The 13,475-nt window shown below is 37.3% G+C and overlaps 1 protein-coding gene across 1 annotated transcript; it reads left to right on the top strand.

The window, feature by feature from the left end:
• The first annotated feature begins 3,630 nt into the window (after window positions 1-3,630).
• Window positions 3,631-13,229, top strand: LOC111787842 (extra-large guanine nucleotide-binding protein 3-like). The gene is made up of 9 exons (XM_023667906.1): window positions 3,631-4,799; window positions 4,877-4,925; window positions 5,491-5,579; window positions 7,136-7,240; window positions 7,323-7,508; window positions 7,877-8,081; window positions 10,686-10,927; window positions 12,096-12,265; window positions 12,357-13,229. The coding sequence occupies exons 1-9, from the start codon at window positions 3,816-3,818 to the stop codon at window positions 12,946-12,948; spliced, it is 2,622 nt and encodes an 873-aa protein (XP_023523674.1). The 5' UTR covers window positions 3,631-3,815; the 3' UTR covers window positions 12,949-13,229.
• The last annotated feature ends 246 nt before the right edge of the window (window positions 13,230-13,475 follow it).

Genomic DNA, 13,475 nt, shown 5'->3' with positions numbered 1-13,475 from the left:
AAACTGTAATTATTCTGACTCAATCTTATAATTTTGTTTAAAAACCAATTTTTTATGCATATCTTAACCGTAATAAACGTATCCTGTTATAGGAAGCTTACATTTTCACGAGAAATCGGAGAAGGAACTTTTATGAAAAAGTGAATTAAATTTTTTTAGACTAACAGAAACTCGATGACCGAATACAGTAATTATTTATATATAAACGACATACGATTTTTGGGAAGACATGGATAGTGACTCGTTTTGTAACGTAAATTTTAATTTTAATCATTTAATGGATGCACCCGAATGAATGTATCAATTTGACGTGGAAGATAAGTATCTCCAATCATGACGTCCTGTCAACACGTAAACTGCAATTATTCGACTAAATCTTATAATTTTATTTGAAAATTGAACCGTAATAATTTTATTTATATATAAACGACAGACGATTTTTGGGAAGACATGAATAATGACTTGTTTTGTAACGTAAATTTTAATTTTAATAATTAAATGGATGTACCAGAATGAATGTATCGATTTGACGTGGAAGATAAGTATCTCCAATCGTGACGTCTTATCAACACGTAAACTGCAATTATTCGACCAAATCTTATAATTTCATTTGAAAACCCAATTTTCATGTATACATTCACCGCAATAAATGTAACCGGTTATAGAAAGCTTACATTTTCATGAGAAACACGAGAAAAAAAACGTATCCTGATATAGGAAGCTTACATTTTTCACGAGAAATCGGAGAATGAACTTTTATGAAAAAGTGAATTAAAAATTTTAACTAAAAGAAACTCGAGGACTGAATATAGTAATTATTTATATATAAACGACATATGATTTTTGGGAATACGTGAATAATGACTCGTTTTGTAACGTAAATTTTAATTTTAATCATTAAATGGATGTAACCGAATGAATATATCGATTTGACGTGGAAGATAAGTATCTCCAATCGTGACGTCCTATCAGCATATAAACTGCAATTATTCTGACTCAATCTTATAATTTTGTATGAAAACCCAATTTTTATGTATACGTTAACCGTAATGAACGTATCATGTTATAAAAAGTTTACATTTTCACGAGAAATCGGAGAAGGAACTTTTATGAAAAAGTGAATTAAATTTTTTTAGACTAACAGAAACTCGATGACTGAATACAGTAATTATTTATATATAAACGACATACGATTTTTGGGAAGACATGAATAGTGACTCGTTTTGTAACGTAAATTTTAATTTTAATCATTTAATGGATGCACCCGAATGAATGTATCAATTGGACGTGGAAGATAAGTATCTCCAATCGTGACATCCTATCGACACGTAAACTGCAATTATTCGACTAAATCTTATAAATTTATTTGAAAATTGAACCGTAATAATTTTATTTATATATAAACGACTGGCGATTTTTGGGAAGACATGAATAATGACTTGTTTTGTAACGTAAATTTTAATTTTAATAATTAAATGGATGTACCATAATGAATGTATCGATTTGACGTGGAAGATAAGTATCTCCAACCGTGACGTCTTATCAAGACCAAATCTTATAATTTCATTTGAAAACCCAATTTTCATGTATACATTAAACGTAATAAACGTAACCTGTTATAGAAAGCTTACATTTTCATGAGAAACACGAGAAAAAACTTTTATGGAAATGTGAAATACAAATTTTAGACTACAAATAAATACCGTGACGGGATATAATAATTATTTATATATAAACGACAAATGATTGTTTGGAAGACATAAATAATGACTCGTTTTGTAACGTAAATTTTAATTTTGATCATTGAATGGATGCACCCGAATGAATGTATCAATTCGACGTGGAAGATAAGTATCTCGTAACGTCTTATCAACACGTAAACTACATTTATTCGATCAAATCTTATAATTTCGTTTGAAAACTCAATTTTCATGTATACATTAACGATAATAAATGTATTATGTTATAATCTGATCAACCATCTCCATTGTTGAAATTTCACTGAACCGACATCTAAACTCAAATAATTGAGTCTCAACGGCAAAATAAGTTTCTTAAATAAGATTTTAAGGGTAAAATAGGTATATAAACATTAACACGTTATAGCCCATTTTATACATAACATAAACACTTCTTTGATCGGTTAAAAGCTTGCGCAAGACTAAAGACCAAATATTTAATTTTAGGTGCTTGAGTCGGTGAATTTAACGTAATAATTAAAGAAATTACGCTAAATTATATAAAAAATGTGGTGGTAACACGTAACGACTTGATAATGACTTGAATGATTATCTGGATTATGTCTAAAAAGGACCCTTTGCACGCCTCCGTTACATTTTGGGAGGCCTACCCTTTGCACGCCTCCGTTACATTTTGGGAGGCCTACCCTTTGCACGCCTCCGTTACATTTTGGGAGGCCTACCCTTTGCACGCCTCCGTTACATTTTGGGAGGCCTACCCTTTGCACGCCTCCGTTACATTTTGGGAGGCCTACCCTTTGCACGCCTCCGTTACATTTTGGGAGGCCTACCCTTTGCACGCCTCCGTTACATTTTGGGAGGCCTACCCTTTGCACGCCTCCGTTACATTTTGGGAGGCCTACCCTTTGCACGCCTCCGTTACATTTTGGGAGGCCTACCCTTTGCACGCCTCCGTTACATTTTGGGAGGCCTACCCTTTGCACGCCTCCGTTACATTTTGGGAGGCCTACCCTTTGCACGCCTCCGTTACATTTTGGGAGGCCTACCCTTTGCACGCCTCCGTTACATTTTGGGAGGCCTACCCTTTGCACGCCTCCGTTACATTTTGGGAGGCCTACCCTTTGCACGCCTCCGTTACATTTTGGGAGGCCTACGCCCCATATAAACTGTCTACCTGAGACTATCCCTTGGTCCGTAGGTTCTGACACAAGGTTAGAATTCTAGCTCTTCCGGAGTGGTATGGCTCGGGCCCCCCCAGAAGGGGGCCTTCTTTGCCCTCCACCTAAGCTGCGCAGGAAAGGCCCGAAGCCAATACCAGGAAACAGTGAAGCTTCATAGGGTCTCAGGCCCCCAGGAAGGGGGCATTCTTCGCCCTCCACATAAGCTGCGCAGGAAAGGCTCAAAGCCAATCCCAGGGAACAGTGAAGCTTCATTAGGGTCTCGGGCTCCCCGGAAGGGGCCTTCTTCACCCTCCACCTAAGCTGAGCTGGAAAGGCGCAGGAAAGGCCCAAAGCCAATCCCAGGGAACAGTGAAGCTTCAGAGGGTCTTGGGCCCCCCGGAAGGGGCCTTCTTCACTCTCTACCTAAGCTGAGGTGGAAAGGCCCAAAACCACCAATCCCAGGAACAGTGAAGTTTCATAGGGTCTCTCATCTCTTCACAGACATTTTATTTCACCGAGCCTCTCTCATTGGTTAGCCGTTCGTGCGGTTAGAAACGTCAATATTTTCATTTAACATTTTAAGGAAAGAAGTATTTAGCCGAGAAAATAATTATGTTTTTTGTTTTTTATATTTTTTTTTGCGAAAAAGAAAAAGAAAAAGAAAAAGAGAGTGAAAATAAAGAATAAATAATGCTTTTGGTTTTTACATGCGACCAATTTAAAGGGCAAAAGAGTAACAGTACCAATCAGTGTCCATGCTGGCGCTTGTGCCAGACTGCTTTAACGCATTCCGTTAATCCCTTCCGTTTACTTCTTCTGCCAACTCCCACGAGCTCTCAACTCTTCTGTCCTCCAAGATTATCCCCTTCCCCCAATCGGATTCTTCGCCATTTTTCTTTGATTCTCTGAACCAACAACAACCTTTCTTCTCTCTATCCATTGAAGAATTCCTTTCATGGCTTCCGATACTGATGAGGAGAATGCTTGGCAAGAGGCTCTGCGGAGGATGCTCCCTGCTGGTGCACCCTTACCAGACGAAGAACACCTTGATTACTCTATCGCAGTTGAGTATCGAGGCCCTCCTGTGGATCATGAGCTACCGAAGATCGAACCACTTGATTTGGAATCACTTTCTATTCCATCTCCTTCCATTATTTCGGTCCCTGACGCTTCTTCGATTCCGATTGTTTATCCTATTGCTCCCAGGGTTTCCAGGTTTAATCGGTTTAGGAATGGAGCAGATTCCCGTAGTCCAATGGAAAGTCAGAGATCGTCTTCGGTTTCTAGAGTTCAACAGGAATCGCAGAATGGTGAACACTCGGAGTTTAGTTCAGAACTGTCTGTACAGCACTTGAATTCTGAATCTGAACCTGCTGCGGTTGAAGGTAGGCGTGCAAATACCGTAACGTTTGTTACACCGAGAGATTCGGAAGACGACGACGAAGATGTGTTTTCCTCTCCCAGGTCGTGTACGACCGATGTGATGACATCCCCGGCTTTATCTCATTCCCGGGAGCAATCGAAGAAGAGAGGAATTTGTAGTAGATGTGGGAGAGGGAATCGGTTGAAAGAGAGGGAAGCTTGTTTGGTCTGCGATGCACAGTACTGCAGTAATTGTCTACTTAAGGCAATGGGATCAATGCCAGAGGGACGGAAGTGCGTGGGCTGCATTGGACGGCCGATAGATGAGTCGAAGAGGCCAATACTGGGCAAGTGTTCCAGGCTTTTATCAAGAGTCTGTAGCCCATTGGAGATTAAGCAGATACTGAAAGCTGAGAAGGAGTGCCCGGCGAATCAGCTTCGACCCGAGCAGCTAATTGTGAATGGAAGGCAGTTACGTCCCGAAGAATTAGCTGAGATTTTGGGCTGTGCGATTCCCCCGCAGAAGTTGAAGCCGGGAAGGTATTGGTACGACAAGGACTCGGGGCTTTGGGGAAAGGTGAAAAAGAAAAATCAATCCATGTTCACCCATTGAATATCTTAAATTCATCTTCTATTTACTTTAGTTGATTTTAGGAAGGAGAGAAGCCGGACAAGATAATCAGTTCAAAACTGAATGTTGGAGGTAAGCTTCGGGCNAGCAATCGAAGAAGAGAGGAATTTGTAGTAGATGTGGGAGAGGGAATCGGTTGAAAGAGAGGGAAGCTTGTTTGGTCTGCGATGCACAGTACTGCAGTAATTGTCTACTTAAGGCAATGGGATCAATGCCAGAGGGACGGAAGTGCGTGGGCTGCATTGGACGGCCGATAGATGAGTCGAAGAGGCCAATACTGGGCAAGTGTTCCAGGCTTTTATCAAGAGTCTGTAGCCCATTGGAGATTAAGCAGATACTGAAAGCTGAGAAGGAGTGCCCGGCGAATCAGCTTCGACCCGAGCAGCTAATTGTGAATGGAAGGCAGTTACGTCCCGAAGAATTAGCTGAGATTTTGGGCTGTGCGATTCCCCCGCAGAAGTTGAAGCCGGGAAGGTATTGGTACGACAAGGACTCGGGGCTTTGGGGAAAGGTGAAAAAGAAAAATCAATCCATGTTCACCCATTGAATATCTTAAATTCATCTTCTATTTACTTTAGTTGATTTTAGGAAGGAGAGAAGCCGGACAAGATAATCAGTTCAAAACTGAATGTTGGAGGTAAGCTTCGGGCGGATGCAAGCAAAGGGAACACAAAAGTCTTCATAAATGGGCGTGAAATAACAAAGGTTGAGCTCAGAGTACTGAAGGTATCAACTATCAATTGCACCTTAAATTTGCATGAATCTCCACAATAGGGGAGAAAAAAAGAAGCTAATTTTTTGGCTGACAATGTTAAGGAACTAATGTGGGCATGCTATTTATATTATAACTCTCTCTGGTTAATTTTTTGATTAAGAGAAAGGAAGAAAGTCAGTAAATGGCATATTCAGCTGAATTAAGAATCCTGTTACGAAGCTATTTTGGGAAAGGATATCTGATCCATTTCATACTTGCTAATAATTTATGTTATTTTCTTGAGATAATTTATGCTATCTTCACGGAGAGCCTGCATAAATAGAAACCCAAAACAAGAGGCTGACAATCAACCCAAGGAGCGAATGCCTAACAAATCTGTAATAGAAGCATCGAAAGAAAATAAAATTCCTGATAAATTACCTGTCTTCGCAATCTCCTTCGTAAGAAGATAAAGGTTCTTAGATCTAAGATTTGCGACACCCAAACCTCTGAATCTTCCACGTTTACCTCAATAGCATTCGTTTTCTGCATATTTATAGTAACACCTGAAGCCTTCTCAAACAAATTGAGGAAAAAAACTCTTGGACACCTTAATAAGGTCATCTTTAATAGTATTCTAGGATTTTCTAAAAATTCTCTATTGAAACCATCCTTAAAAAAAAAAAAAAAAATTAGAGACAATTTTTTTATTGATGTTTGAAATTTACAAAAATTATGTATTATCCATGATGCTTACAAAAGATTTTCTTAATTTACAAAGAGGAAGGTATGACTTTAGGAAATAAAAGTATTAGACAATTTACACCAAGATACAGCGGTAGACAACATTGGTGAAGATATTCTATGTGAATATTCCTTGATTTCTTTCTTTCCATAGTTTCCAAAAGAAAGTTATAATGAGATTTTTTCATTCTTGAAGGGGTAGTATGCTAAGGCCATGTCCAATAACTATTTTGTCTTCCTAAGAAATTGAGATTTCATCTAAAAATATTGAGAATTCTTGTCTAGAAATTATGAGCCTATGTGCATAAATTAGTGGTTTTGTATTTCATTGCTTTCTTCAACTATTTAAGGATAATAGTTTTTTTCCTTTTCTTTTCTTTTTCTTTTTTTTGTTACAATTATTTAAGAGAATAGTTGAGAAGACCAGCCAAATTATTCAAAAAGTCACAAATAATTTCACTTCCTCTTTAATTAAATTATATATTTAAGATAGAATTTCGACTAAANTTTGTGAAAATAGTTTTATATCCATTTGGTGAGAAGAGCTTGAAAATAGACGAAGTCCTCCTTGTCTACCAAGAAGTTTATGATGTTCCATCAGACAAGATGTGGACCATTCCAGAACTAGTTTCGGAATAATCTTTCTATTTCAGTAGTCACTTTTTATGGCATTTTGAATTGAGACATGTAATAAGTGGGAAGGTTGGTAATATAAAAGAGATACTGCATTTTCTTTGTTTATTTTGTTTGTCTTTGCATACGTGGGAGGTCAGGGCATTCTTCTTGTGCCTTCTCTGTTGAAAAATGTCTGTGCCTTGCTCTTACCGTGTCTTTTTTTTCTCAGTTGGCCAATGTGCAGTGTCCTCGAGATACTCATTTCTGGGTGTACGATGATGGATCTTATGAGGAAGAGGGCCAAAATAATATCAAGGGGAACATATGGGGAAAGGTTCTATCACTTGCATTTGCCATTTGGTTTTAATTGCAGTAAACATTATTGTGCTGATTATATAATGATTATTGGTAGGCAGGCATCAACCCGCTTGCTGTGTTCATTATTTTCACTTCCAGTACCTCCCGGCAATCCCCATGGGGCAAAAGAAGATCCAACCACCATGTCCGGCAGGTCTGTGCCGGAGTACTTGGAGCATGGGAGAATTCATAAGCTTCTCCTGTTTGGGATTGAAGGATCTGGAACTAGCACTTTGTTTAAGCAGGCACGTTCCACATTATTTCTTTTAGCCCTGAATCAAGCATTTATTTAGTTTTCGAAATTACTCCCATTTGGTTTAATTCCGATCTTATATATTTCTTGTCCCATCTTCAATGACATAAAAGCTTACTATGATTTGATCTTTATGTGAAGGGCATATAAGCTGACCCTAGACACATAAAGCTATAGAAACTGGTAGTAATAAACAATAATGATGATTTGTTTGTTTTGCTTAATCATCCAATCAACCTTTCATGGTAAATTATGATTTGGATGTCCTCTCATTTAGTCCGTTCTTTCTTAGTATATTTTATTTGTAATTTATAGCATCATTTTAATACTCGAGGTATCCTGCCTGTCTTTATGGAACAGGCTAAATTTTTATATGGGAGCAGGTTTACTCCGGAAGAGCTCCAGAATATAAAGTTTATGATTCAAAGCAATATATATAAGTATCTCAGTACTTTGCTCGAGGGCCGGGAACGGTTTGAAGAAGAAGCTATTATCGAGAAAACTGCCGAGAAATTTGGAGGAGCCACTGTTGAAGAGAAATTGGATGCTGAAAAGGCTGTCTCAGGTCTGGCTTTCTTATAAAGTTCTGTTTGTTAATTATAAATCGTAATTTTCACTTTCCAGAATTGAAAAGAAATTTAACTTCCTTTTTGGGAACTATAATAAAAAGAGACTCACACTTAATTTAACCAGGATGTAGCTAGATCAACCATCATCACAGTACCAAACAATTGGCATAGTATTTATGGTTAAAACGTATTTAACTTATAGGTGCAATTAACTACTATTTATCCATCTATGAAATATTTTGAGAAATCTTGTTTCCTTTAAGAAAAAAAATTCCTACGACTAACCAATAAAAAGCCCTAGACCAGCAATGCAACAGATTTCTTCAGAAAGTATGGTAGTTAATTGGCATGATAGCGGAGCGGCTAATTTCTTGTTTTCATTTTTCCCCCTTCATCAACCATTTAAGTAACTACATCTTATTTGAACCACAAAGATATAATTGGGGACTGTCATCTCAACTAGTCACTTCTGTGCAACCTACATAATAACTATAACAAGTTGACAATGAATAAACAATTTTGTGGACCTTTTTTTGGTTAGTGATAAACCATTTATAGCTGGTTCCCTACAAAGAAAATATCTTAGTTTTGCATTTGAACGGATTTATTCATCATATTGATATATGATGGTTTTATTTTTAATTAATCCCAGAATTGTTGAGTAGAATTTGTTGATTTAGATCTAGAATTTCTTGTGGGAAGATACTTCATCATTCTGCAAAGACATCATGGATCTAACAGCAGCTACATAAACCCGTTTATGTAAGCAATGGGAAATAGTGGGAATGACACAGATTGTAGCAATCTTTAATAGCATGAGTGAGAGGTCCTGCTGTACTATTAACTGGCACTTGGATGAAATCATTTACAATTTCACTCATGCAATTGACTCGGGTGGTACCATATGATTGATCAGCCTGTATGTGATAATTTTGGTTGTGGCATTTACTATGTCCGTGGTGTGTGTGAACTTGAGGCTGAAAAATGTCGGCCAAGTCCTAATTTCTTTCGAACATGCAGAACTGAAAGGTTGCTTAAAGCTGAATGATATGAAAAGGAATATTTTAGCAGTTCCGCACAAGAAATTAAATTGAGGGTTGTTACTAAAATGAAATTTGATCAGTATCGATTACCTTGAGGCTCAACAGTCCAAGAAAGACAGTATGAATTAGGAGCATGGTGCCTTTTCTGGGGCATATAGATAGTTTTATTCTGTTCATAGAGAAGACTGAATGTAGGACTTTGCCAGTCGGCGTTTCTTCATCTTTCTTACATTAGAGCCCAACGATGGATCCAAAATGTAATATCAAATGGCTGAAAGACCGAGAGAAGGATGTGTCTTCTGCAACTATTTTGCTTTTTCTTGGAGAAATTGTTTGAATACTAATCTGATGGTGGGAATGGCTTTAGTATGGTTTAAGACTGAAAGATTGAGGATGGGATTATTTCAATTTTTTAGACACTTGAAAAAAAAAAAAAAAAAAATCCTAAAGCCTTTTGTTTTATTTTCAGTAGGTTAGAATGGAGTTAATTGAGTTAGAGGATAAGGAAGAGGGTGGAAATTTCTTTTTGAGGGAGCCAAAATGTTTGTAAATAGGTGAAAATATGGTCTCAAGCTTAGATGATGGTTATTCTGTAGAATTCGTTAAACAATCTTGAAGTGATGGATGGAATTTCAGGTTTAGAAGGCGGCTTAGTGATAGAGAGCTTTCCAAGTGGACTGAGCTATCTCATCTTCTTGACAATGTTTGGGTTTCTAAACCAGGGGCAAGCTTCATTGAAGTTTGGACTTGAATGACTCATTACTCTTAACTCGTTCTTTTACTCCTTGATAATAGAGGAAATAGAGGCGTGTTCCTTCTAAACAGTTTCTTAAGAATACTTGGGTAGAAAGCACTCAAAAGGTGAATTTTTTGTTTCATTATTCTTTCTCAAAAAATAAAAAAATAAAAAAAAGAAAGAAAGAAAGGAATTTTCTTGGCCACTTTTCCTGTTTCTTGGTGCTTCTTTGATGATGGCTTCCTTTGGATGTCTACAATCCAAGTGCTTTGTAATTGGAACCTCCTTAGGTTGGTCTAATGGTCATTGGAGTCGGTACGAAAGTAGATGGGATTTATGGAAATGTGTTTAAACTATTGTGACTTCCTATATGAGATTAATTTTGAGTTTCCTTACCTACCATATAAATTAAAGTCAGGTAATTATCCTATAAAATTAGTCGAGGTGTCTGTAAGCTGGCTTGAACATCTTACTAGTTGAAGCTTCTTTTGCCTCTTCTTTTTGGTGTTCGGGAGTATAGCCCTTTTATTTATTTCATTTATCTTAATGAAAGTTTAGTTTCTCAATAGAAACATTATGAGTTCAATTCAACCCCTTTGTTGATTTAACGGTTGAAGTTGGAAAATGATATTATTGATCTGTGATTACTGGTGTTCTGGCCTTTGCAGTAAAAAATCATTTTAATTTTAGCTGCAGAGCACCTTATAAGGGTTACGGAATCTATATTATTGGGACTTGAGAGTAGTAGAGAAAGCAAAATAGAAATTAAGCAACCAAAATTTGGTGAGTACGTTATGTGCTGATTTGTGTAATGTATGCAGCTGAAACAGGATCAGAAAGTAAGCAATGTATATATTCAATCAACCAGAGATTCAAACATTTTTCTGATTGGTTATTGAATATCATGGCTACTGGTGACTTGGATGCTTTCTTTCCTGCTGCAACGCGTGAATATGCTCCAATTGTAGATGAAATGTGGAAAGATTCTGCACTTCAGGAAACTTACAGGAGAAGAGATGAACTGCTCAACCTTCCTGATGTTACAAAATATTTTCTTGACCGGGTAAGTATATTTATTAAGATGATTTTGTTACTTTTCCAGCATACACCACACCTTGACAGTTCTTTTCCCCATTCCGAAGGGAGAAAACAGGATTGGGAAAATGCTTCATATTCATGTAGATAACACCCATAAAAGAAATTGCTTGACATGCAGTGTACGAATCTTGAAATGTAGGCAAAAGTAATTTGATGGTTTTACGTCAAGTTCTGGATACTGATTTATGCATTAAATTACTAGAAAACCTTGTTTTATAATCAGTAATAGTTGACTACTGTTCTATTTTTTGAACGAAAAATGGAACTTTTCATTGATATAAAAGAGACTAATGCTCAAAGGATACAACCTCCACAAGGGAGAGAAGAAGGCAATTAGAGAAAAACAAAAGAAAACTACAGCAGAAAAATATATCCTGAAATGGCAACAAAAAGTTCAGAAAGAGACCACTGTGAGGAATCAGTGAGGGGAGCCAAGTCAAAATTATCTAACCAAGGAAGTTGCTTGTTATGAAAGATCATTTGATTTCTTTCCAACCAAAGTTTTGAAATGATAGCTGTGCCTACATTGAACCACAAAATCTTGAACTTATGAGCCCAAGGAGGCCAAGAAGCAACTAGAGCACGTTACCCGTGAATGAATTGCAAAACACCCAATGGAGGTTGAAAACAAAGAACCATCTGAACCAGCATTACTGTGAATAGAAACAATCAAAGAAAATATGTTACGGGCCATCTGACTCTGATATACAAAGAGCACAGATAGGAGAGATAATATGCTTTGGAAGCTTCATTTGAAGCACTTTTTAACAAGGCAAAGAACCATTCAACATAATCCAAATAAGAACATTAACCCTTTTGGGACTTTTGGATTTCCAAAGAGCTGAAAAAAACGTCCTTGTCTAAAGGGTGCGAGGACACAAAATGACGAGAAAAATTGCTCGAAGGTTCAAGAGACCGCCTTCTAGAACCCAAAGAAGAAATAGTTGGCTACTGTTCTACTATCGGACTCAATAAACTGCTCTTGGTGTGGGATGAAGACTCACATTCTTTGCTTTGTTATTATAATAGTTTACTAACTCCTGAACTCTGGTTCCCCCTCTCCCAACCCTCAGAAGTGTATAATTATAATTTATAGATCTCCATTTGGTTATCTTCAATGGATGTTTCTGCAGGTGATAGAGATTTCAAGCAATGAATACGAGCCTTCTGACAAGGATATTTTGTATGCTGAGGGAGTCAGTCAAAGCAATGGCCTTGCTTTTATGGATTTCTCTTTTGATGATAGGAGCCCCATGTCTGAAATATATGGTGAAAATCTAGAATTGCCCCCTCCATTAACGAAGTAAAAAAGTTTTTTTCCCTATGTGGTATTCTTTTCTTCACTCCCATTTTCTTTTTCTCACATTTATGTTACTTCTTTTTTCTTGTCACAGATACCAACTAATTCAAATAAATTCCAAAGGATTGGTTGATGGTTGCAAATGGTTAGAAATGTTTGAAGATGTGAGGGCCATGATATTTTGTGTTTCCTTGAGTGACTATGACCAGATGTGGTCCCATGGTAAGGGTCCTCTGCAGAATAAAATGCTGGCTAGTAGAGATATGTTCGAGCATTTAGTGAGGCACCCTTGTTTTAGGAATACCCCTTTTGTGCTGCTGTTGAACAAATATGATGCATTCGAGGAAAAGATAAATCAGGTTCCATTGTCGACTTGTGATTGGTTTCATGACTTCTGTCCTGTGAAACCACACACCAATATTCAGACATTGGCACAACAAGCATACTATTACATTGCAGTGAAATTCAAGGAGCTATATTTATCCATTAGTGGCCAAAAGTTGTTTGTTACGCACACACGAGCTCGAGAGCGTGGCTCCGTGGATGATGCATTTCGGTATATACGCGAGGTTCTCAAATGGGAAGAAGAGAAGGACTATCCTATGTATGATATCATTGGAGACGAGTCATTCTACAGCACTGAAATAAGTTCCTCACCGGTTATGAATAACTTGCCAGTGACTTGAGACTAGTTGGACACTAGTGGTTCTTTCTGTAAGAAAGGTGGAACGAGCAGTTGAATTGGTTCATCTGTTCTCAATAGAAAACTTTTGGTTTTCCGTTTTTCACATTTTGGTTTGAAATTTTTAAATGGATATTATGATTCATAGATTAAGAACACAGATTGGGATGTTGTATTTGATAGGGTAGGGGAGATTTATTTGTGGATTTAGGTTGATTTGTTGTCTGTACAGCAAGTGCCTTGTTTAAAATAAGCAATAAAAATCAAGCTCTTGTCGATTCATAATGTCTTGGTGTTTTTTTAATAATAAAGCATGAGAAACCAAACCAAGCTCCTGTTTAAGCCTCTTGGTTAGGTTAATTTTGCTTAAGCTCTTATCGATTCATAACCTTTTCAGATTTGGAATCGTTCTTTTCAGGTTAATGCTGCAAATATCTTCACTCTTTCTAATCAATGGAAAGATTTGGACAGCATTCAGGAGATGAGTTTCTTTAACGAAAGCGACGTTCATATAGATTTATTATTCGTGAA

Source organism: Cucurbita pepo, chromosome LG02, assembly GCF_002806865.2.
Source record: "Cucurbita pepo subsp. pepo cultivar mu-cu-16 chromosome LG02, ASM280686v2, whole genome shotgun sequence".
Taxonomy (NCBI): Eukaryota; Viridiplantae; Streptophyta; class Magnoliopsida; order Cucurbitales; family Cucurbitaceae; genus Cucurbita; species Cucurbita pepo.
Note: the sequence above shows the minus strand (reverse complement) of the source record. Positions and strands in the feature narration are given on the sequence as shown.

What these genes read in the sequence shown, in the direction of transcription:
- LOC111787842 (XM_023667906.1), top strand. Translation starts at nt 3,816, where the DNA reads ATGGCTTCCGATACTGATGAGGAGAATGCTTGGCAAGAGGCTCTGCGG. An exon ending in ACTCGGGGCTTTGGGGAAAG is followed by an intron (nt 4,800 to 4,876) that starts GTGAAAAAGAAA and finishes AGTTGATTTTAG; the next exon opens with GAAGGAGAGAAGCCGGACAA. An exon ending in TTGCCCCCTCCATTAACGAA is followed by an intron (nt 12,266 to 12,356) that starts GTAAAAAAGTTT and finishes TTCTTGTCACAG; the next exon opens with ATACCAACTAATTCAAATAA.